This window comes from Tamandua tetradactyla, chromosome 4 (genome assembly GCF_023851605.1).
Source record: "Tamandua tetradactyla isolate mTamTet1 chromosome 4, mTamTet1.pri, whole genome shotgun sequence".
In the NCBI taxonomy this organism is placed as follows: domain Eukaryota; kingdom Metazoa; phylum Chordata; class Mammalia; order Pilosa; family Myrmecophagidae; genus Tamandua; species Tamandua tetradactyla.
Window position 1 is genome coordinate 5,961,770 of NC_135330.1, and position 22,360 is coordinate 5,984,129.

Genomic DNA, 22,360 nt, shown 5'->3' on the forward strand with positions numbered 1-22,360 from the left:
CGGCTCTGGTGACAGGTCCGGTACTTGATTATTTGGGTCAGGCCCTGCTGTGTAAGATGGGTCGCTCAGACAGCTGGAAGCACAGCTCAATCTCAAGTCTCGCCGCTAGCGGGGGAAGCGGATGATGGTTCTCCCCCCAAGGCCCCACCCCCCTCAGCTGTGGGCTGGAAACCGACACCGGCTCTAGGCAACAACTCTTTTTACTTGAAAGCGTGGGTGGCTCTGAAAAGAGCCTTTAGATCGTACAGGCGCCCCTATTGCGACAGGGGGGGCCGCCGGTGGGTGGGCTCCCGGCGCCCGCCTCTCACTTGCCCTTCGCCTTGTGGTGGCTCTCCGTCTTCTTCGGGAGCAAGACGGCCTGGATGTTGGGCAGGACGCCGCCCTGCGCGATGGTCACCTTGCCCAGTAGCTTGTTGAGCTCCTCGTCGTTGCGGATAGCCAGCTGAAGGTGGCGCGGGATGATGCGCGTCTTCTTGTTGTCGCGGGCCGCGTTGCCCGCCAGCTCCAGGATCTCGGCCGTCAGGTACTCGAGCACCGCCGCCATGTACACGGGCGCTCCCGCCCCCACCCGCTCCGCGTAGTTGCCTTTGCGAAGCAGGCGGTGCACTCGGCCCACCGGGAACTGCAGGCCGGCGCGGGACGAGCGCGACTTGGCCTTGGCGCGGGCCTTGCCCCCCTGCTTGCCGCGACCAGACATGAGAGCGAAAGTTACTGCGAACAGCTACTGCCTGACGACCGAAAAAAGTCGCCGCACACGCCCCGGGTTCACCCTTTTATAGGCAGAACGGCGATTGTCCACGGAGCACTCCGATTGGCTAGAGCCTGTCTTTGTCCCGATGACCAATAGGATAGCTCAGCCAGAATCCACTCATTTACATAATCTCGCCTCGCTCGCCTCGGCACCCCCGAAAGCTCGCGAATCACAAGGCAGCGCCGCCGGAGCCCTCATTTGCGTGCCGCCTCTATAAGTGCCGTGTCGCTTCCGGTGGCCTCCAGGCTCCGGCGGTCCTTGCGTTCCCGGCTAGTTGTCCGCTTCGTCCTTCTCGCCATGCCTGAGCCGGCCAAGTCCGCCCCTGCTCCCAAAAAGGGCTCCAAGAAGGCCGTCACCAAGGCGCAGAAGAAGGACGGTAAGAAGCGCAAGCGCAGCCGCAAGGAGAGCTACTCCATCTACGTGTACAAGGTGCTGAAGCAGGTGCACCCGGACACTGGCATCTCGTCCAAGGCCATGGGCATCATGAACTCCTTCGTCAACGACATCTTCGAGCGCATCGCGGGCGAGGCGTCGCGCCTGGCGCACTACAACAAGCGCTCCACCATCACGTCCAGGGAGATCCAGACGGCCGTGCGCCTGCTGCTGCCCGGCGAGCTGGCCAAGCACGCTGTGTCCGAGGGCACCAAGGCCGTCACCAAGTACACCAGCTCCAAGTGAGCCCCTGCCGGGCGGGGCGGGCAGGCCGGCGCTCGCCCAGCGCCCCAAAGGCTCTTTTCAGGGCCACCCACCCTCTCAGCGAAAGCAGCTGTTAGCTCTTCTAGCGGCTATTTTTCCTGTCTCTATTCACTTATCTTACTCTTTCTTCCAGGGATCTCTTAGGTGAACTATAGAAACCTCACAGCTCGTATCGTACATCTTCTCCCTTTTAAATAGCCGCGATAGCCGGTTTTGGTTTTGCCTACATCTCGGGAACGTCTCTTGGGTTGTCGACTGCCGTGGGACGTCAGACTCGACCCGAAATTGGTTCGACTTGCTGCATTGTACGTACGTGTCCAGCAGACTGTTTCCTTGGAAGGTTCTGGGTGTTCTTAAACGTGGTGCCGTTAGCTCACGCAGAGGACATGTGTGTTGCAGCAGAGCAGTCTATGCCCGAGTGGCAAATTGGCAGTGGCACTAAAGTTTTTGCAGTGTTTCCTTGGAAGTGAGAAATTTGGGATTAGATAGGTGGTGCTGATGGGCAGAAGATTTACATAGCCTTACGGTTTTGGATTGAGCGAGTGGGTTGATAGTGGTGATGTTAATTAGGATGAAATATTGGTAGGAGGTATGGGTTGGGGCATTAAAGAGATCCAGAATTCTGGTTTACCTTTGGGCTTTTTAATGTTCAAGTCGAATGGAGTCTACAGATATTGCCAAGGCTCAGAAAAGAAGACAGTGGGTATGAGAAGCTGTCACCTTAAAGTACTCTAGATTTAATTTTTTATGTGTTTGTCATGAAATATAATTTAATGATACTTCTATTATGTGTATTGTAGACTGCTTATGCAGCATTTTCTTCTATTTCCCTACTAGTATCCTGATGTTCATTTCCTGACGTGATGCTGAAACTTGGCTGCATATTGAAGTCACCTGGGAATTTAGAAAATGACACATCGATTCTCCCCCATGAATGTGGTCTGTGGGCAGCCTGTACTTGGAGAGTCAGAAAGCTTCCCAGGTGATTTGAGTGTGCAGCCAAGATTGAGAACTGCTGCCACATGTGTTTTTCAAAAAGCAGCTCTGATCTACAACTCTTAAGGTTTAAATGTATTCCAATCTTCGTCTCATGTTGATTACTTCAGAAATGTGACCCAAAGCCCCCACCCTGAGACACACGATTGGTCATTCTGGCATAGACAGTCCCACCCCCTGATCTTACTTGGCCTGAGCCTTTGCATTTCTAATCAGGTAATGCTGACTGCTGGACTGGAGACCACTTAAAACATCACTGCTTTAACTCATACCCTGCAGCAGCCTCATAATTCCTTTCCTTGCTGCAATTGTTGCCAGCCTAGGATCTATGATCCGGGCAACGACCAGAGGAGTCCTTTTAAAAGTTGAGGTCATGTTATTTCAGTCTCAGCCTAAAACGGTGTAATAGGTTCCCAATGCACTGAAAATACACTCAAACCGATCAACCTCCTCAGCACTAAGTCTTATCTAATATTGGAGCTTTCTGCTTACTAGAGCATCCCCAACCTGCTCGGCGAAGTCTGGATATTTTGTATTTTGTTCCGTTTCTATGGGGCTATTCTCCTCACTTCCCACACCAACACCGCGATTTTATGACAAGACATCAACCATTGGAGAAAAAATGCTCTCACCATAGTAGGTCAGTTAGGTTTTTACGGTACTTTGCAAAGCGGGGGTCAGGAAGAAGACAGCAATATTCACCTGTAATTTCCCAAGGTTCAGTCTTCCTCTTTGGAGAGTTTCTCCTTAAGTGGGAAAGCCAGGTGCTTGGAGAGGGAAGGATACGCTAGTCAAGGAAATCTGTTGACATATGTGAGAGTGGAGCTTTCTAAGGAAACGCTGCAAAAACTTTAGTGCCACTGCCAATTTGCCACTCGGGCATAGACTGCTCTGCTGCAACACACATGTCCTCTGCGTGAGCTAACGGCACCACGTTTAAGAACACCCAGAACCTTCCAAGGAAACAGTCTGCTGGACACGTACGTACAATGCAGCAAGTCGAACCAATTTCGGGTCGAGTCTGACGTCCCACGGCAGTCGACAACCCAAGAGACGTTCCCGAGATGTAGGCAAAACCAAAACCGGCTATCGCGGCTATTTAAAAGGGAGAAGATGTACGATACGAGCTGTGAGGTTTCTATAGTTCACCTAAGAGATCCCTGGAAGAAAGAGTAAGATAAGTGAATAGAGACAGGAAAAATAGCCGCTAGAAGAGCTAACAGCTGCTTTCGCTGAGAGGGTGGGTGGCCCTGAAAAGAGCCTTTGGGGCGCTGGGCGAGCGCCGGCCTGCCCGCCCCGCCCGGCAGGGGCTCACTTGGAGCTGGTGTACTTGGTGACGGCCTTGGTGCCCTCGGACACAGCGTGCTTGGCCAGCTCGCCGGGCAGCAGCAGGCGCACGGCCGTCTGGATCTCCCTGGACGTGATGGTGGAGCGCTTGTTGTAGTGCGCCAGGCGCGACGCCTCGCCCGCGATGCGCTCGAAGATGTCGTTGACGAAGGAGTTCATGATGCCCATGGCCTTGGACGAGATGCCAGTGTCCGGGTGCACCTGCTTCAGCACCTTGTACACGTAGATGGAGTAGCTCTCCTTGCGGCTGCGCTTGCGCTTCTTACCGTCCTTCTTCTGCGCCTTGGTGACGGCCTTCTTGGAGCCCTTTTTGGGAGCAGGGGCGGACTTGGCCGGCTCAGGCATGGCGAGAAGGACGAAGCGGACAACTAGCCGGGAACGCAAGGACCGCCGGAGCCTGGAGGCCACCGGAAGCGACACGGCACTTATAGAGGCGGCACGCAAATGAGGGCTCCGGCGGCGCTGCCTTGTGATTCGCGAGCTTTCGGGGGTGCCGAGGCGAGCGAGGCGAGATTATGTAAATGAGTGGATTCTGGCTGAGCTATCCTATTGGTCATCGGGACAAAGACAGGCTCTAGCCAATCGGAGTGCTCCGTGGACAATCGCCGTTCTGCCTATAAAAGGGTGAACCCGGGGCGTGTGCGGCGACTTTTTTCGGTCGTCAGGCAGTAGCTGTTCGCAGTAACTTTCGCTCTCATGTCTGGTCGCGGCAAGCAGGGGGGCAAGGCCCGCGCCAAGGCCAAGTCGCGCTCGTCCCGCGCCGGCCTGCAGTTCCCGGTGGGCCGAGTGCACCGCCTGCTTCGCAAAGGCAACTACGCGGAGCGGGTGGGGGCGGGCGCGCCGGTGTACATGGCGGCGGTGCTCGAGTACCTGACGGCCGAGATCCTGGAGCTGGCGGGCAACGCGGCCCGCGACAACAAGAAGACGCGCATCATCCCGCGCCACCTTCAGCTGGCTATCCGCAACGACGAGGAGCTCAACAAGCTGCTGGGCAAGGTGACCATCGCGCAGGGCGGCGTCCTGCCCAACATCCAGGCCGTCTTGCTCCCGAAGAAGACGGAGAGCCACCACAAGGCGAAGGGCAAGTGAGAGGCGGGCGCCGGGAGCCCACCCACCGGCGGCCCCCCCCTGTCGCAATAGGGGCGCCTGTACGATCTAAAGGCTCTTTTCAGAGCCACCCACGCTTTCAAGTAAAAAGAGTTGTTGCCTAGAGCCGGTGTCGGTTTCCAGCCCACAGCTGAGGGGGGTGGGGCCTTGGGAGGAGAACCAGAACCATCATCCGCTTCCCCCGCTAGCGGCGAGACTTGAGATTGAGCTGTGCTTCCAGCTGTCTGAGCGACCCATCTTACACAGCAGGGCCTGACCCAAATAATCAAGTACCGGACCTGTCACCAGAGCCGGTTCTGTCGCTAGGAGGCGGTCCCCGACGCGTTAGCGCGGCCTCGACCTCGCACGTGGAGCCCAGTGGGGAGGGGGCGGGGCGCTGCCTTCCCCGGACGCTGGGCGACCCGGCAGTTCCCCGGAGCGTGGCGGGCCGGAGTCTCGGCTCAGTTGAGTCGGGCGTCTTAGCAAGCCCAGCGCTAGGTGGGCGTCCAGGGGTCCCCAGTCAGGCCGCGGGAGGTGGGGCCCTGCGCCCGGCGTGCAGACGACCTGCGGGGTCGCCGGGCACCCGACAGGCGCCGAAACCGAACGGGCCGTGAGCGCGAGTGGCGGGGGGGGGGGGGGGGGGCCGCTCTTCAAAGGTAACCGGGCGTCGGGGTGGGAGAGGGCGCGCGCAGAGCCTGGGTTCGGGTGGGCGGCTAAAGGAGGGCTGTCCCAGGTGCGGAGTCCTGAGGGCAGGGCGAGCTGAGGAGGGTCAGTGTTTAGCGGCCGCGACCAAAAACGACTCCCGCCCTGAACCGGGAAAGAACGGGGAAAGGCAAGGGACTCGGCGAGGGGGGTGGGTGGGTGGGGATTCTGCCAGAGCCAATCAGGGAAGCTAGGACGGGTGCCGTCACAGCCAATGGCTCGTCAGCGCGGGACTTTCAATTACCGCCCCGCCTAATCGGGAAAAGCCTGTGCCTATAAAGGCTGCCGCCGCGCGCCGCGACCCTCCTTACTTCGCCGCCGCTGCCTGGTAGGTAGGTAGGTGCTTTACTTTGCAATGGCCCGCACCAAGCAGACTGCCCGCAAGTCGACCGGGGGCAAAGCCCCGCGAAAGCAGCTGGCCACCAAGGCGGCTCGCAAGAGCGCGCCGGCCACGGGCGGCGTGAAGAAGCCGCACCGCTACCGGCCGGGCACCGTGGCGCTGCGCGAGATCCGGCGCTACCAGAAGTCCACGGAGCTGCTGATCCGCAAGCTGCCCTTCCAGCGGCTGGTGCGCGAGATCGCGCAGGACTTCAAGACGGACCTGCGCTTCCAGAGCTCGGCCGTGATGGCGCTGCAGGAGGCGAGCGAGGCCTACCTGGTGGGGCTGTTTGAGGACACGAACCTGTGCGCCATCCACGCCAAGCGCGTGACCATCATGCCCAAGGACATTCAGCTGGCCCGGCGCATCCGCGGGGAGCGGGCTTAGGTGCGCGCTCGGCTCGAGCGTCCATCACATCCAAAGGCTCTTTTCAGAGCCACCCACGAGGCCACGCAAAAGAAGCTGTGTCCCTTTCTTCGGGGCCCTTCGGACGGGAGCTCTGTCCTGGGGTGGAGGGGGGGAGGGAAGGGGAGCCGGGAAAGCATCGGGCTCTCGGCTATAAGCTGCAGGACAGCCCTTAAAAGATTGAAACCTCGACGGTGTCAGTTTCGCCCCCCGAGGTGCCCGCCGCCTTGGTTGCAGCTGCGCGCACTACGGCCGCCCAGCCGACCCATCTGGGTTCGCGAGTTCCAGGTCGCTCGCTTGAGCCAGACCTCGGCCAAGGAGCCGGCCTCCAGCCCTCACGATCACGCGGCTTGGCTCTTCTCCCCGCCCAGCGGTACTTGGCTGCCACCCGGAAGGCACAGTGACGCCGTGGAGGCGGAGGTGCGGTCTCCCGCAGCCGGCAGCGATGCGCCCAAGGCTGCGCGCCCGCCCGAAGGGGCTCTCGGGCCGTGCAGGGCAGCCGCCGCCTCCGTCTCGCCCGGGCCCTGCCCTGCCTGCAAGGGGCGGAATTCCTGCGCTTGGGCTGCCGGCCGGGTGTCGCCCAGGCCCGTGTCTCCCGGGGCAGTGGGACAGCGAGCCACGACCCCCGCCCTTTCTGTTAAGACTCCCGCGCGCGCTGAGCCCAGCGGATTGCGTCGGATCCGTAACCACTTTAGTGCCGACGGCCCGGTCCTCTCCCGGCCTGCATCCTTGGCGCAATCGGGAGCCCGACCGGCCCATCCTCCTCCCCTCTATATTTTCTCTTAAAACGTCGGCGAAACTCGATAAGTGAGCACGGGCAGGACCGGGCCAGAGGACAAGGAGGGGTCTGATGTCTCCGGCTCGGCGACCTGTAGCGAGTGCAGACCGACCCTGGGTGTGTCCTGGGGTCAGCGGCGCGACGGCGGGGAGGAGGGGTTGGGGACCGTGGTTCAACGGCCGCCGGACCTAGGCCGCTCCGAGCTCTGTCTTGGCTGTTTGTGGTCCGGAGCGCAAGACCCGCGTTCCACCGTGGATTTTATCCCGAGAAGCAGAGACGTGAGTTCCGCCTGGATATTAGGAGTTCACCCGACACGCGGGGTGCGGGGGACGGTCGGGGTTGGAGTTCAAGTTCACGAAGGGTACCTCGGGCTCCTCCACCTGCATCTCACCCGCCCCAGGTTACGGGAGAGCAGGTGAGGTTGTCTCAGAAGTGCGACTCCTGCACCAGGTGAGCGCGGACGTCGAAGGCCTCTCTATCCCTCGGGAACGAGCCTGTTCGACCTGCGGAGTGGAGCAGTCCGGCAGAGCCCACGCTCCCGAAGCTCAGGTACAAGCCAGCGTGTGGGTCTTAGGGGAAGACACCTCCTTTTAACTTTCTTGGCACCTGGGTTTTTCTGCTTTGTGTCTGCACGGATTGACAGGTAAGTTACAGAGGTCAGTGCCCCTTCACGGAGGAAACCAAAGCGGGTCGACGTTGGAGAGCTGTCGGGAGGGAGGGAGCCCTGTCGACAGGGCCGGCCCCCCTCTGGCACAGGCTCGCAAGGATTTTCCCAGGAGGCCTCGGGGTCTCATCCCCTGCTCACACCACAGCGCGCCATGGGGGTCCTGGGGATCTGGACATCCAGGTGCGAGCGGAAGCGGTAGTGACTTAGAGCTGTGTGGGGACAGCACCTCCCCGCCCACGTCTCGTCCACTCGAGTGTGCTTTCAAAGCTGCGCCCTCAACTTCCCCCAGGATGGTGAGTCACGTCAGGGCCATGAGCGGCCGAGCAGACACCTGAGCACGTAGGGAAGGCAGGGCCCTTCCCCCCGAGTGCCAGACTCCCTAGATGGACACCAAATCAGATTTAAAAACAAGGCATCAGCCGACGCACGATGCATCGGGGAACTCCCCACGGCCCGGGGCTGTCAGGCCAGCCTGTCCTGGGTCACGGCCAAGGCAGCTCAGGGGTCCCTAGCTTAGCGGAAAGGGCGATGCCCCACCCTCAGCCCCCTCCTCACTTCTCCAGCCACCTCTGCCCCTCCTGCCGCTCCCGTGGAGTGCTCACCCACCAAACTCAGAGGCTGCTGGGTGGGAAAGGAGCTGTGAGGGTGGAGCGAAGGAGCACGGTGGAGGGAGGCGGTGAAGGAGGCGCACGGGGGCGGGGGGCGGGGCTGGGCTCTCTTGGCTGGTGCCCAGCAGGGGAGGGTCTCCTCAGGGGCCTTTCCCCGTTTTCTTACCAAAGGCGCGCCCCTGAGGGCAGGCTCTTGTTGCCCCCCTCCCGTTGGCCTGTCTTCCGGGGCTGCTGCACAGCAGAGGCTCCAGGCCTGGACCCCGGAAGGGCCCGCCGTTCACTCAGGCACCCTCACAGCGCCAGGGCCCGCCAGCCGGCTCAAGCACACTCGCTTTCCTCAGGAGGGGGTGGGGGTGGGGGGCGGCCCGTGTGACCCAGTCCCTCTCGCCCAGCCCAGGAGTCAGACCTTGGAAGGACGCTGCTGCCTTGCCTTGCCCTTCAGCAGCCGCCATGGGGCCTTGCCCCCCAGAGCCAGGGCAAACTCCGCGGTGCCTGTGGGCTCCCCGGACTGCCGCAGGGAGCGGAGGCACAGCTTTGACGCCTTTCCGTAATGAGAAAATTGAGCGTTCCCGCGACTGTCCCGTGCGGGCCGCACTTCCCACACCTACACAGGAAGCCTTTGCTGCAACTGGAGCGTCTTGGTGGGTCTGAGGAACTGGGGCCAAGTCGGACCCGATTACTGTACGACGGCATCCGCGTCTAAACATTTCCGGCTCCTCAGTCGGTCTCCGTTCTCAGATCACGCTCAAGGAAAAGTAAATCAGGCAAAAAGAAATTTGCATAACCTTGACATTTTTCATTTCATCGTGTCCGGCCTGCTTCTGGAAAGCTGCCACACGACAGGGATTATTCACTGGACTTTGGGTCCTTCCTTCCACCAGACAGAGCTGATGGCGACCTCAGCTGAAGCGGTGGTGAGGAGCGCACGGAGACGAAGCGAGGCAGTTGGGCGAGGTAAGATCTGACAAGCTTTGGTGGTCTGCACGTTTGGACAGTGCTGCAGAGGAAGGAGCTGCCGGCCCGAGATGGTGCATTTCACTGCCGCTGGGAAAGCGGAGGGAAGAAATTCCCTCTGAAACCAAGAATACGCCTGGAGGACGTATTCTCCTCAACGGAGGCTGTGGTTCCTGCGAGGCATCTGGGTGGACGCCACCGGCAGGAATTGGGAAGATCCACTTGTTCAGCGGAGGGATTCAGCTGCAGATGCTTTGGGGGGAGCCCCAGGCAGACAGCTAGGTTAGCAGAAGGCAGGGGATCAGGTGAGAGCTTCCCGGTGGGTGGGAAGAAGAGGGCAGAGGTGGGCATGCTGCATCCTCAAGAGCCTACGCTCTGCTCTTACGACTCCTGCAGGATTAACCTGCCCTTCTGCTGCCGGCTCGACTGCGAGCGCCTGTAGGGGGTGCCTTGCTCCTCTCTGAGCCAGCTCCTGACCGTGCCTGGAGCCCACGGGATGGCCAGGGAACCCCCGCGGAGAGACCCAACCCCTCTGGCCTCAGAGGCCTCACCACGAAGGACCGAGTCGGCGATGGCAGCCGGCCCCTCCCAGCTCCGCGGGAGCTCCGGGGAGTTCCAGCTGGAGGCGGGTCTGTGCCTGGGCCCTGGGGCGTGACCTCCTGGGGGCGCAGGACAGGGGAGCCCTGGCCTGCGACCGCCTCCCGCCCGGCCGGGGCTGCCCGCGGGGACGGCCGCTGAAGCGACGGGGAACCCCGCCCGGTGGGGCCAGCCGGGATGGGAGGTGCTCGAAGTGGGCTGAAAAGGGGCCTCCAGAGAGGGCCACAGCCGCGTCCCCGGAACCTCTGCCCTTGTTTGATAAGGAGACTCTGCGGGGCTGAGTGCCGGAGGACGTGCGGCGGGGCTTGCGCTGCGCGGGCGGACCGGCCCCGAGCTGTGGTCCAGAGGCCCTGGGCAGAGGGGCCCGGCGCGCCGGGGAGGGAGGAAGCCGCGCGCTGGCAGGGCAGAGCCCCGAGGGAGGCGGCCGGGGTCCAGGGGTCCCTCCCGAGGCGGGGAGAGGCCAGAACAGACTCTACCCCGGGGCTCCCGGAGGGACCTGCCCGGTGACGCCTGAATTTTAGCCCCCTGAAGACGCGTGCTGCGCTGCTGGCCTCCAGAACCAGAAGAGAAGCACTGGGCGCTGTTTAAGCTGCTGTGTCGCGATCATCTGTGCGGCAGCACCCGGAAACCAGTACGTGCGCCCTTCTCACACTCACATAACACACTGGGCTCTTTTTATTTACGAGAAGGAGATTCCAGTGTGCCCTGGAGCAGACAGTGAAGTGCGTTCTTGGAAGGGAGAAGGGAGGGCGGAAGGGAAGGAAGGGGGCAGAGGAGAAAAGGAGGATCAGAAATGGGAGAGCCAGGGCCCCTTGGCAAATCTTCCTTCCTGGCCCTCCCCGGCCTCTTGGCTGCTCAGCCCAGGCTGGCTCAGGCCTCTCCTGGACAAGGGCCGGTCCCCCTAGCCTGGGCCTGTTGGGCTCCTGAGCCCTGCCAAGCAGGAGAGCCACAGGCTGCTGCACTGAGGTCTGGGCGCAGCAGCCACCAGCTTTTCCTGCCCTGGAGGACAGCACGCCCCGACTGCTGTCACGGTGCTGCACGGAGCGTAGCACTGCCATTAACTACGGCCCCAGTGCCTGCTTGGAAGCATAGTGAACCCCAGAAAAGTCATACTTCCATCCTGATCCGATACTGTAGGTTGGAAACTTTTGATTGCACCATCTCCATGGAGATGTCATGCACCCAGTTGTGGGTGTGACCTTTGATTAGATGGAGATGTGACACCACCCATTCCAGGTGGGTCTTGATTCCCACCATTTGCTGGAATCCTTAAAAAGAGGAAGCACTTTGGAGAGAGTCAGACACGAATGAGCCTGAGAAACTTCGGAGGGGAGTGGCATCGAAGCTGACACCTGGAGAACAAAGACACGGAGGTTTCGAGACGCTTGGAGGCCAGGGGAAGTCGCCATGAGACATTAAGCAAGCCAGAACCTGGAGAGAGCCAAGAGAAGCCAAGAGATGAAAGCCAGCCCCAGAGAAGCAGAGTGAGGAACCCCTACAGGAACAGAGACTGAAAGCAACAGAACCCAGGAGCCAGGGACCAGCAGACACCAGCCACGTGACTTCCCAGGTGACAGAGGTGCTCCTGACCCATCAGTCTTTCCTGAGCTAAGGTAACCTCTTGGTGGTGTCTTCATTGGACACTTTCACTCTCTTGGAACTGTCCACTTGTAGCTCATTAAATCCCCCCTTTTCAAAGCCATGCCAGTTCTGGTACGTGACATCCCAGCAGCCTGCACGCTAATGCAACCGCAAGCTTTATGGCTTAGAACAAGAGAAATTGATTCTCTCACAGTTCTGGAGGCTGAAAGTCCACAGTCCAGGCATCAGCTGGGACATGCTCTCCCCGCAAGGCCCCGGGGGAATCCTTCCGTGCCTCTCCCGCCTTCCGCTGGCTCCTGACAGCCCTTGGCTTGTGGCCTCCTAGCCCCAACCTCCGCCTCCGTGTTCACATGGCCTCCTCCCCCGCGGCTGCGTGTCCATGTCTCCTCTTTTCTCTTACAGCGATGAATCCAGCCATTGGATTTAGGACCCCCTCCCCCCATCTAGGGTGATCTCTTCTTGGGAGCCTTACTAATGACATCTGCACAGTCCCTGTTTCCAAAGAAGCTCACATCCTGAGGTACCAGGCGAACCCCCATTCTGGGTCCAGCCCCCCGAGCTGGTGCGCTTAGAGCCTCCTGGGAGAGCCTTCTGAAGGCAGGACCCCCGCCCCCTACGTGGAGACACCCACCCACTCCCACTTTCTCCAGGCCCTCCTCATTCCCGTGGATCAAACTAAGCAGGGCACCTGTGCCTCTTTGCGCGCCCTCCCCCTGCCCACAGGTGTGGGGGAGAAAGGGGGGCCGTCCCTCTACTTGGGGAGTCCCACGCTCCGGGGCCGGCAGGGAGATGGGGACAGGTGTGGCTGGGTTAGACTGTTCCTGGATTCACCTGCCTGAGAAAAGCCGGAAGTAAAGAGGCCTGCGGCTGGAAGAGGGGCTCAGTGTCTCGGGTTCAGTCTCTAAGGAAATGCACACAGCTGCCTGGATCACTTGTGGGGAGAAAAGGAGATGAAGACATTCTGTACACAGTGCTCACGGCAGAGCCTCAGTGTGGCCATCAGTCAATCGCCAGTAGCTGCTTCCTTAACACTCGTGATACTGGCCCTGGATGTTTCCCTTGTGCATTTGATAATCGGGTTGTGGAAGATAAAAGTGAGGATGGGAAGCTACTGGCAAATTGTCAAATCTCCAAATGGTTGGCATCTAGAGACCCGTCCCTTGTGGCCTGCATAGTCAGAATATGTGGATTCCCGAGTGCCACAGTATAACTCACAAATGCCACCAGGATAACTCACAGACGCCTCCCTACAGCCACTCACTGAATTGAGCAGCAGCTGTGGGAAGGAGGAAGCGTGTTTTCCCTGTTTTACAGACAAGGACATTTCGGGTGTGGATGAAACACCGCGGAGCGTCGGTCACCTGGCTGTGGTGTCCCGGGTGGAAGCTGAGCCCAGGTTTTATGTCTCGCTTTTTCTTTTGTACGAGATTCATTGTTTCAGGCGGAGGGGATGCATGCAATAGATAAGAATGGTGTCAAGAGATTTATATGCAGGAAGCGAACTTCTGACCTCAGGCCACAGTAAGAAACACATTTTATTTTCCCTCCTAGTCACATTCACACAATCATATAAGTGGCAACAAGTGTCACAAACTGATATATACTATTCGTGACATATTCTGATATTTCCCCTCTCCCCTGCTTCTTAAATAAAGGTGGACTGGGGGAAAAAAACAGGAAAAAAAAAGTGATCTTTGTCCAGTAAACTCAATTCAGAACCCACTAATGGGTTACACTGTGGAAAACTCAGGCTAGCAAAAACTACAAAGAAAGAAGCAATCAGCTCACGGTGGTGAGTCTTTGCATTCCGCTGCAGGCGCCGCTGCCGGGGCTCTGTGCGTGCACACACCTGCCATCTGTCTCCGTGGGGAAGGGGTGCCCACAGCGGGGACAGGATGGGAGGCACCCATAGATGGTAAAGAGATCGGCAGCAGGGCTCTGGGGACATGGAGAGGGAGCTGAGCATGGGCCTCGCCGTGGCCACAGCCTTGGCAATGGAGGCCGGGCTGACCATTCTGGCCGGGACCTGCCCCTCCTGGGTGCAGTGGAGAGAGAATAGGCCCCAGAAACCAGCAATTCTGTTCCAACAAAACCTTAAGGGATCATGTCCAACAGCGCTGATTGCAGCATTTGTTTCTGATGACAGGTGTATTATTTCCCTCGGCTGCTCAAAGCAGATACCAGGGAATGGTGTGGCTGGGACAATGGTAACGGATTGGCTGACAGGCTGACAGTTTTGGGGCCATGAAAATGTCCAGACCAGGCATCGTCAAGGCAATGCTTTGCTCCTGAAGAGCAGCTACCGGGAATCTTGGGCTCCTCTACCAGGTGGCAGGGTGTCTGCTGCTGCTCTTCCCCTTCCTTGTGGGTTTCATTGCTTTCAGCTTCTTCTTTCGGTGGCTTTTTTCTCTCTCTGCATTCCTTTCATTCACCGATGTCCCCAGTAGTAGGGTTAAGACCCATTCTGGCTGAGGTGGGTGGTACCTTAATGGAATTAGCCTCAGCAAAAGCTCCTACACTAAATGGCCTCACACCCCAGGAATGGATTAGTTTGACGAACACGGTTTCCTGGTGTACACACAGCCTCAAAGCACCGCACAGGGTCTGGGCAGCCATGGTGGAAGGGGGGAGGTGAAAGGTGCTGCGTGTACATCACGGCCTGCATCGCAGCGCTGGTGGTCAGCCGGCAGTGCACCCTGCAGCCTGGAAGCCAGAGACAGACACACAGGTCCCGGACGTTGAGAAGGAAAGATCCATTTTGAAAAAGGGTGGATAAGAAACAAAATAATATATAACACACAATGCCACCTATATGCCTTTTAATAAAGTGAAAGCTAGCACAGGAAAGTAATGCTCTGCTCTGCCATTCATGAGGCGAGGATAACAGAGATAAAGCTAGTCACAGAGCTAATGTCAAGTGTGGCTTCTCCCAAGGCTAGAACCCAATGTTCTTACATCAATATCCAAAATGACAATATCCATGTAGTTGCTATGACGCCTTATAACAACCCCCTTCTTTGAGTAACCACTGCTTTCTTACTCACGGAAAAAGCTTGGCCTCTCTAAATCACAGCCTATCCAAAGTTTTGCTCTTTGAAATCATATCTACGAGACAAAAACATTCCCCTCTTGCCTGGAGGATCTGTTCCTGGCAGAGAAGCAGACGCACTTTCCAATCAAGTGCAAAGCTTCTATCAGGTGTTTTTAAAATAGAGCATTTCAACCCTAGCTCAGCTTTGTCGTTTCCTAGGAAGCGGCGTCCAGGTCCGCCTCACAGCGGGCAGTACTGTCGTTCCCCTTTTCCCTCAGCCCTGCTGTGCTTTCAGCCTATCTAAACTCGACACCCCGCACTCCACCACACTGTTGCTAACGCCCTCCTTCCCTTTGCTTGGTGAGTAAAGACATGTCAGTAAACCTGTCTTAGACCAGGTGGTGGCCTTGGGCTGATTGGGATAGCATGACTACCTAACGACACACATTCAGCACTCCTACATTGTTGATCATTCCTAATTCTCTCAGGTACTTCAAATACTGTCAATATCTTGACTTATCCTCCTTCAGTGCATCTGATGTTAATTGTTGGGACAGTGGCATAAGGGAGAGAGGCTGGATGTGAATCCTGGCTTTGCCGCTTACTGGCTGTGTGGCTGTGGCCAGGTTACTTCATCTCTCTGTGAGTCCAGCTCCCCAGTCGTAATTTGGGAATATTGGCTCTACTTACCTGGCAGGGTTATTGTGAGGATAAAGTAAGTTAAGACATGTAAAGTGTTTAAAACATTGTCTGGCACCTTGGAAGAATAAGTATTAGAAAAATTTCTATATGCCATTCTTGTTTACTTTTGCATCTATTTAGCTTAATAGTAAAGTACGACCTTTATCTTTTTTTTTAGTTTCAAAACATAATAGACTCGTCAGATGGTGCGATCTTGGTACAGAGCGTCTGTATTAGGAAGGGTTCTCTAGAGAAGCAGCAGAAATACCCGTCGATGTAAAATTTATAAAAGTGCCTCACGTAACAGTGGGAACGTAGAGTCCACAACCTGCAGGGCAGGCTGTGAAGCTGACAACTCCGATGGAGGGTCTGGACAAACTCCACAGGAGACACTCCCCACTGAAGCAGGAAGAGGACCTGTCTCTTCTGAATCCTCCTTAAAAGGCTTCCCGTGATTAGATTAAGTGTCACTCATTGCAGAAGACACTCCCCACAGCTGATTACAAATGCAATCAGCTGTGGACGCAGCCGTCGTGATCATGATTTAATTCTACAAAATGTCCTCATAGCAACAGACAGGCTAACACTTGCCTGACCAGACAAACGGACACCACACCTGACCACGTTGACACATGAACCTGACCGTGACAGCCGTCCGTACCCTTCATTCAGCTTCCCTCCATGGTGACATCTTATTTAGCTGTACTACAAGATGCAACTCAAGAAATTGACACTGGTACATTATTGTTCACCGGTCTCCTAATATTAATTCTCTTTTGCCATTTTCTAACCTGCATCCTTTTGTGTGTGTGTGAGTGTGCTTGCATGTAATTTCATCCCTGTGTAGATTTGTGTAATCACCAGCCCAACCCAGATTCAAAACCATTCCATCACTCAAAAGACCTCTCAGTGCTACTTGTGGGTTTCCCACCCACCTCCCCCTACCCCCAGGTCTATAGTTCTGTCCTTTCCAGCATAGTCTATACATGGAGCCGCACAGTATGTAAGGACTATTTTTAAGTACATAGAAGGCAATACACTTCGCAAGAACAGGTAGAAACAGAAAGTACCTGTAAAGCACATTAGAACGATTGAGAGGAAATGAAGATCTAAAAGGAATAATAGGTAAGAAAAAAGGGAAGAGGTCGGGGAATCGGTGCAGCAGAGACTTTAAGCAGCAGGTAGCAGGAGCAGAGCTGTGCAGGAAGCAGGCTAGCCTGGGGGCGGCTGCACATGGCAGCAGAAGAGCGCGACCGGGGACGGTGGCTGCGAGCAGGGCGCCCCGGCAGGACCGAGCTGGGCGGGGGCTGGTGGCACGTCCCGCCGCAGCTGGGGGCTGGGCCTGGGGCAGGGGGAGGGGAGCGGCTGCCTCTGCCCAGGGCGCCCGGGGCATCGCTGGGGCCCTTATGAAGAGCACGTGAGCAGCTCCAGGGGCGCCGCTTGGTGTCTGGTGGGGGAGGCCAGGGAAGGAGCTTGTCCGGAAACCTGAGGAAAAGTGTAAGGAAGCAACAGAACCGGAAGGCTTCTTGGGTCCTTTCCAGCACTGGTTTCCTATGGGTCTACAAATGCATATAAAATACAGCTGTGCATCCTCAGATTATCCGCGTTTTGCAAATTTCAGACAAATGATTTAGTGAAATTCAGCGACATCGGGGTGCGTCCAACATCAAGTGTATTTAAGCAGCATGAACATCTGTCTTCTCCTTTGTACACTGGGGATGATATTTACTTTGGGGATGTTCTGAGGACTTGAAATGACACCTGGTACGTGGTGGATATTCAGTAGCTAGGAAGCATTACTCATTAATCTTTTATTTATAAATCAATTCAAAAAAAGAGAGAAGCATCTAAATTCAACCCAAATGACCACTTCACATTCGGGAGACCCAGAAGTTTCTGTGTCTCCTTCCTTTACCATCTTGATTTTTCCAGCTACTCCATTCCCTGCCTCCCTTCAGTCCAGCTCACATACCTCAGTAAGACCCACCTCCCAGGACATGACTCTCAACCTGCTCAAGGATGGACAACGCTCTCCAGAGTTGACTCTGCCAAGTTGAATTGCCTCTGCCTGGTCTCAGTGTTCCTCAAGATTCAACTCTTTAGGCTACGGTTAGCCTGGGTGAAGGTTACACCTATCTTCAGACCTCACTAATGGCAAACTAAAAAATTGACTGGTAAGGAAAATCACCCTGGAGAATCCTGCTGAAAGGTCTTGTTTACAAAAGGGTTCATATCTATGGGAAAACAGATGAAGATTTGAACATGTCTTCTGTAGGAAACTGATTCATCCCCCAACTATATATATATATATATATATATATAGCTGAGAAATTCTAAAACAGCCCTTACAGATATAAAAATGCTTCTATTCCAATCTTTCATTCTTTTAAAAACATGCATAGTTTTTCATGTAATGACTATGTCTTTATTTATTCTGGCTCACATTAATGAACATTTGGACACTTTCCAGATTTTTGCTGCTAAAACTAGTGTTGCAACATGCCAGATATGTTGTAATGGTTTTTTGGATGGCTAAGGGGAAGATTTTGGAGGACCTGTGAAGGGAATGATGGAGAAGTCCTGGAGTGCTTGAAGAGACTGTTGGTATAAACAGAAACCAGTGCCAACCTGGACAAAGGGGGACACAGAGGGACAAACTGGAGTTTGCAGAGTGAGAACCATGGACGCTCGGGTCTGAAGCCAAGAAACCTCGGCCAGGAGAGTGGACCCACCCACATACATGGAGAGGGTGAGTTTACCCTGAAGGGTGAGGATGAGTCTCCCACCTTGTTGCAGTGGAAGAGCCGTGCAGCCTCAGGCCTTGGAGAAGGTAGAGCACGTTCCTTGGGGCACTGGGGAGAGCCTGGCTACCACCACATGGAGGGATTAAGCATGTGCCCCAGAAATGGCAGAGAGCCCAGGGGTGGTCCTGATGCCTGGAGAGAGTGGAGCCGGGAAAAAGGTGGTCTCCTCTATGTTCCCCGAGGTTGATTTGGAAAGAGGCAGGCCACTGCATAGGCCCTTGGAAAGGGTAGGACTGCCACTTTCTAAAGCCGAAGGTTGAATGACTTTCAGATTTTGAAATCCAATGGTGTTTGCCCTGCAGGTTTTACATCTGTTTCTTTCAATTTCTCCCTATGGAAATGAAAACTGTATCCTGTGAATATCCTCCTTTGCATATTGGCACCAGACAACTTGTTTTGAGATTCACCTGTCCACAGCCAGAAGAGAATTTTTTGTGCCTTAATATTGTTTAAGGTGATGCGTGTAGTTGCCAAGTTGACAAGGGGTGGACATGTGGTAGTGAGAGTCAGTTGTCAATTTGGCCAGGTGAACGTGCTTAGTTCTGTTGCTGTGGACACAAGCCAATGGTACGTGAACCTCATCTGTTGCTCATTACATCCGCAGTCAGCTAGGAGGCGTGCCTGCTGCAATGAATGATGTTTAATTGGCTGGTGCTTAAATGAGAGACTCAACATAGCACAGCCCAAGCAGCTCAGCACACTTCATCTCAGCACTCGCAGCTCAGCCCAGGCCTTTGGAGATGCAGAAAGGAATCACCCTGGGGAAAGTTGTTGGAACCCAGAGGCCTGGAGAGAAGGCCAGCAGAGACCACCCTGTGCCTTCTCACGTAAGAAAGAACCTCAGTGGAAAGTTAGCTGCCTTTCTTCTGAAGAACTGACAAAATAAATCCCCTTTTATTAAAGCCAATCAGTCTCTGGTGTGTTGCATTCCGGCAGCTAGCACACTAGAACAACAATGTTCCATATTTCTGGTGTAATGCTGAAACGTTGGGCCTTGCCCACCCGTCCACTCCCATGGTGACCTGCCTGCCCCTGCTCTCTAACAGCCTGGCTGGACGACTCCCCACCCCGTATTACAGTGCCTGTGAGAACGAAATTGGGTCAGACAGGAAGTACATCACCTTTGCTCTCTATCCTGCTTCATGGCTTCAATCTCATCTTACACAGTGACTTTCATTGGATCCTTAACATCCAGTGAGAAAGGCAGGATTTACCAGTAACACTAAAGAAAAGAAATTTGAATTTTGGCAAAGTTGGGACTTGCCGAGATTCGGATAGCCCAGATTATCTCTCTCTCTCTCTCTCTCTTTCTGCCTATCATCTATCTATTCATCCACTTCTGATTCTCGGGGTGGGGTGGAGTCATGGATGCCTATTTTAAGGTGTGTAAACAATCCAGAAATGTTCAGTAAAGATAATAAAGACAATTGTATATCATCCTTAATTTTCGTGACTATTCCTCCTAACAATGTTCTATGCATCTGTATGTATGTATACATAATAGTTTAACACTTTGCATAAATGACAGTTCAGTTCTTTTGGCTCAAGCAGGGAAATAACACGCATCAGCAGTACAGAGTGAAATAGAAAGCACAGAGTGAAAGGCTTCAGAGAAAAAAAATGACAGTACAATGAAAGGTGACTCAGGAGCACCTAGCCTGGGTGTCTGGCAGGATAAAGCTGCTATTCAGAGAAAGAGGGAGCCTGAAAGGGAAGGGGAGGCTTCGAATTAGTCCCTAGGGAAGTCTGATGAGCCAGCGGGACATCCATGGTCCTCTGCGAGCATGGAACTAGACACAGGCCCACTGCTGGACTCCACAGCCATTTGGACATATTCTCCTGCAAGCCCTCAGTTCAAACAGGGAGGGAAAACGAAGGCAGCCAGAGAGAGGCTCACAAGGAGCACCTGAGCCCTCCCGGGTCAAGTGCGTAGGAAGTTATTTTGTCAGTAAAAGAGATAAAATAGAATTATATTCCTCACTGTCTACAGATGGAGAAGAACTAAAAATTGGCATTTATTGATGCAAAAAGATATGTAACTGCATATTCTATAATTTGGTAACATTCAGTGTCTGGACACAGCTAGCAGAAGACTCAGCCATGCCATGTGCATTAGCTAGGGTTCTCTAGAGAAACAGAATCGGCAGGAGATGTCTGTAAACATAAAATTTATAAAAGTGTCTCACATAACCATGGGGAAGTAGAGTCTAAGGTATTTAGGGCAGGCTGCCAGCTGGAGCTCCAATGAAGGTCCTCAGAACTCATTACTTAAATCATGAACTATCTTCATAGCAACAGACAAGCCAGAGCATTCTCGACCAGATAACCAGGCACCTCCACCTGGACACGTTGACACATGAACGTGACCATGACACCAAGTAATATGGTGTTTAGTGGAGCTGACAAGTGGGAGTAAGGGTCATTATTAAAAGTACTGTATTTGGTTTTATCAATAAAATTTTTTTTAATACTGACTGTAAAGAAGATGTATAATTAATAACAAAAGGACTAACTCTTGGAAAAATGTAGGAAGGAGTAGGAAAAAAGAAATCATATCCACACATTTAAAAATTAAATGCTACTAAAAATACCAACCAAATAATATTTAGTAAAATAAGCTGATTACATTTTTCAGTCATACAGTGTTTGTTAGCCTCAAAAGCTTTGAAGAAATATGACTATTTTAATCTTTTTCCTCATGTGATATTTCGTGCTACAGAAATTTTATTATGATCATGTATGTACCTGTTTTCCTTCCCATCAGTCAAATTTAAATTTATGATAAACAAATAAAAGCAGCATATATTCACATTCTCAATATTTGTGTTTCATTTCCAGAAAAACTATTACTTCAACCAATGGAGCTCAAACTTTATCAGAACCCCTTGGAAGCCTTGCTAAACCTCACACGCTGAGTCTCACCTCCAGTTTCTCACTTAGTAGGCCTGAGCCAGGCCCAAGGTTTTCACATTTCTAACAAGTTCCCAGATAATCTGATGCTGCTGGTATAGAGACCACACCATGACAATGGGCAGTGTTTATTTTTTTTGCCTCCCTTCCTTGATTTTTTAATTTCTCTTCAAACTTTCTCTATCTCCTTCTCCAGGGTATCTCAGATAGGATCACATATAGTAGTCATTTACACTGCCTTGAGAGGTCAAACAGAAAACACAACTGAATACCATCAATTGAAGATGAGATTTTAATTTAAAGAGGAAATGCAACATCTTGAGCATTGAACACTCTTATTTATTTCTCACCTGGGGATCTTCACGAATGTTATTCTCCCCACTCCCTTCCTGATTTCCACCCCCCTCCTCACCTACATTCACTGTCTCTCAGGGTGCCAGGCATTCTGTCCTTTCACCAAAACCTAACACAAGTCCCACCTGCATAGCCACCACTTCCTCAATCTCCCAGCAGGCAATTAACCAACGAACTTGAGCCATCTTTTGATACTGTAAAGCCATCAGAGCTGTAGTTGGGGGAGACAGATTTTTAGGCTAATATGCCACCTGATATCCTCCTTTGTGCTTAGCAATAAACTCTTTCTCTCTTTAAATCCCCAGTGTCTCAAGAATTGGTCATTTGTGCACACTGGGCAGAGAGCAGCCCTGCAAACCCTCACCCCCCCCCCCCACCGCTTTTTGTCAGCAAGTCAGAGAGACTGAAATACATACATCCATATGTATCTGAAGAAGAGAAACTTGAACCCAGAGGCCTCATCATCTCCATTGCTAAGCTCCGTATTTTAAACCTATTTCACCCTTTAGTGTTTACTAAACACTAAAGCCGTTTACTGTGAAGACCAAGAAGGCAACCGCTACTTTCCATGTTGGGGCCTGACATAGGATTTCTCCTCTCAATTACCTACACACTTAGTCAAATTTGGTTGTAATATCATAAACCCAAAATGCTGAAATCCTTTTCACTTACGAATGTCATAGCTGCAAAACTGTGAAAATTAAGTATTGGTATGAAAATTAAGCATTGGTATAGGTGTGGGTCCACCACATTTCAATCGAAATCTGGGCAATTCAGAAGTCCTGGTATTGAGAACAACTTGCTGCGTTATTTGCCAGCGCTTGTAGAGGAGAGTTATTTGTTTCTGCCTTGTCCAAATTCAACTTGTTTTCATTAGGGACAATGGGCATGTCCCAGCAGGCCTCTCATTTTAAGCCACAACCGGATCTAATAGATCAAAGTCACACAGCTGGTTTATCTAAGTTTCTTGAATAATAGCTTCCAACTAGGCTAAGATTATAGTTAGCTTAGT

General features: G+C 54.0%; 5 protein-coding genes and 1 long non-coding RNA gene across 6 annotated transcripts; 4 read left to right on the plus strand and 2 right to left on the minus strand.

Annotated features, from left to right (window-relative positions):
• Positions 1 to 182: 182 nt before the first annotated feature.
• LOC143679846 (histone H2A type 2-A) lies at positions 183 to 1,083 on the minus strand. The gene has a single exon (XM_077156197.1). It carries the CDS (start codon positions 695 to 697, stop codon positions 305 to 307), a length of 393 nt encoding a protein of 130 aa, XP_077012312.1. The 5' UTR covers positions 698 to 1,083; the 3' UTR covers positions 183 to 304.
• On the plus strand, positions 958 to 4,021 carry LOC143679847 (histone H2B type 2-E). Its single transcript, XM_077156198.1, has one exon. The coding sequence runs from the start codon at positions 1,049 to 1,051 to the stop codon at positions 1,427 to 1,429; it is 381 nt and encodes a 126-aa protein (XP_077012313.1). The 5' UTR covers positions 958 to 1,048; the 3' UTR covers positions 1,430 to 4,021.
• LOC143679848 (histone H2B type 2-E) lies at positions 3,692 to 4,225 on the minus strand. Its single transcript, XM_077156199.1, has one exon. The coding sequence runs from the start codon at positions 4,133 to 4,135 to the stop codon at positions 3,755 to 3,757; it is 381 nt and encodes a 126-aa protein (XP_077012314.1). The 5' UTR covers positions 4,136 to 4,225; the 3' UTR covers positions 3,692 to 3,754.
• A 139-nt stretch (positions 4,226 to 4,364) lies between these two features.
• Positions 4,365 to 5,007, plus strand: LOC143679845 (histone H2A type 2-A). The gene has a single exon (XM_077156196.1). The coding sequence runs from the start codon at positions 4,487 to 4,489 to the stop codon at positions 4,877 to 4,879; it is 393 nt and encodes a 130-aa protein (XP_077012311.1). The 5' UTR covers positions 4,365 to 4,486; the 3' UTR covers positions 4,880 to 5,007.
• Positions 5,008 to 5,754: 747 nt separating this feature from the next.
• Positions 5,755 to 6,403, plus strand: LOC143678726 (histone H3). The gene has a single exon (XM_077155678.1). It carries the CDS (start codon positions 5,934 to 5,936, stop codon positions 6,342 to 6,344), a length of 411 nt encoding a protein of 136 aa, XP_077011793.1. The 5' UTR covers positions 5,755 to 5,933; the 3' UTR covers positions 6,345 to 6,403.
• Positions 6,404 to 6,880: 477 nt separating this feature from the next.
• Positions 6,881 to 9,941, plus strand: LOC143678727 (uncharacterized). The gene is made up of 3 exons (XR_013173425.1): positions 6,881 to 7,418; positions 7,541 to 8,100; positions 8,813 to 9,941. It is a non-coding gene; the product is annotated as an uncharacterized LOC143678727 (long non-coding RNA).
• Positions 9,942 to 22,360: the final 12,419 nt, after the last annotated feature.

What these genes read in the sequence shown, in the direction of transcription:
- LOC143679846 (XM_077156197.1), bottom strand. Translation starts at nt 697, where the DNA reads ATGTCTGGTCGCGGCAAGCAGGGGGGCAAGGCCCGCGCCAAGGCCAAG.
- LOC143679847 (XM_077156198.1), top strand. Translation starts at nt 1,049, where the DNA reads ATGCCTGAGCCGGCCAAGTCCGCCCCTGCTCCCAAAAAGGGCTCCAAG.
- LOC143679848 (XM_077156199.1), bottom strand. Translation starts at nt 4,135, where the DNA reads ATGCCTGAGCCGGCCAAGTCCGCCCCTGCTCCCAAAAAGGGCTCCAAG.
- LOC143679845 (XM_077156196.1), top strand. Translation starts at nt 4,487, where the DNA reads ATGTCTGGTCGCGGCAAGCAGGGGGGCAAGGCCCGCGCCAAGGCCAAG.
- LOC143678726 (XM_077155678.1), top strand. Translation starts at nt 5,934, where the DNA reads ATGGCCCGCACCAAGCAGACTGCCCGCAAGTCGACCGGGGGCAAAGCC.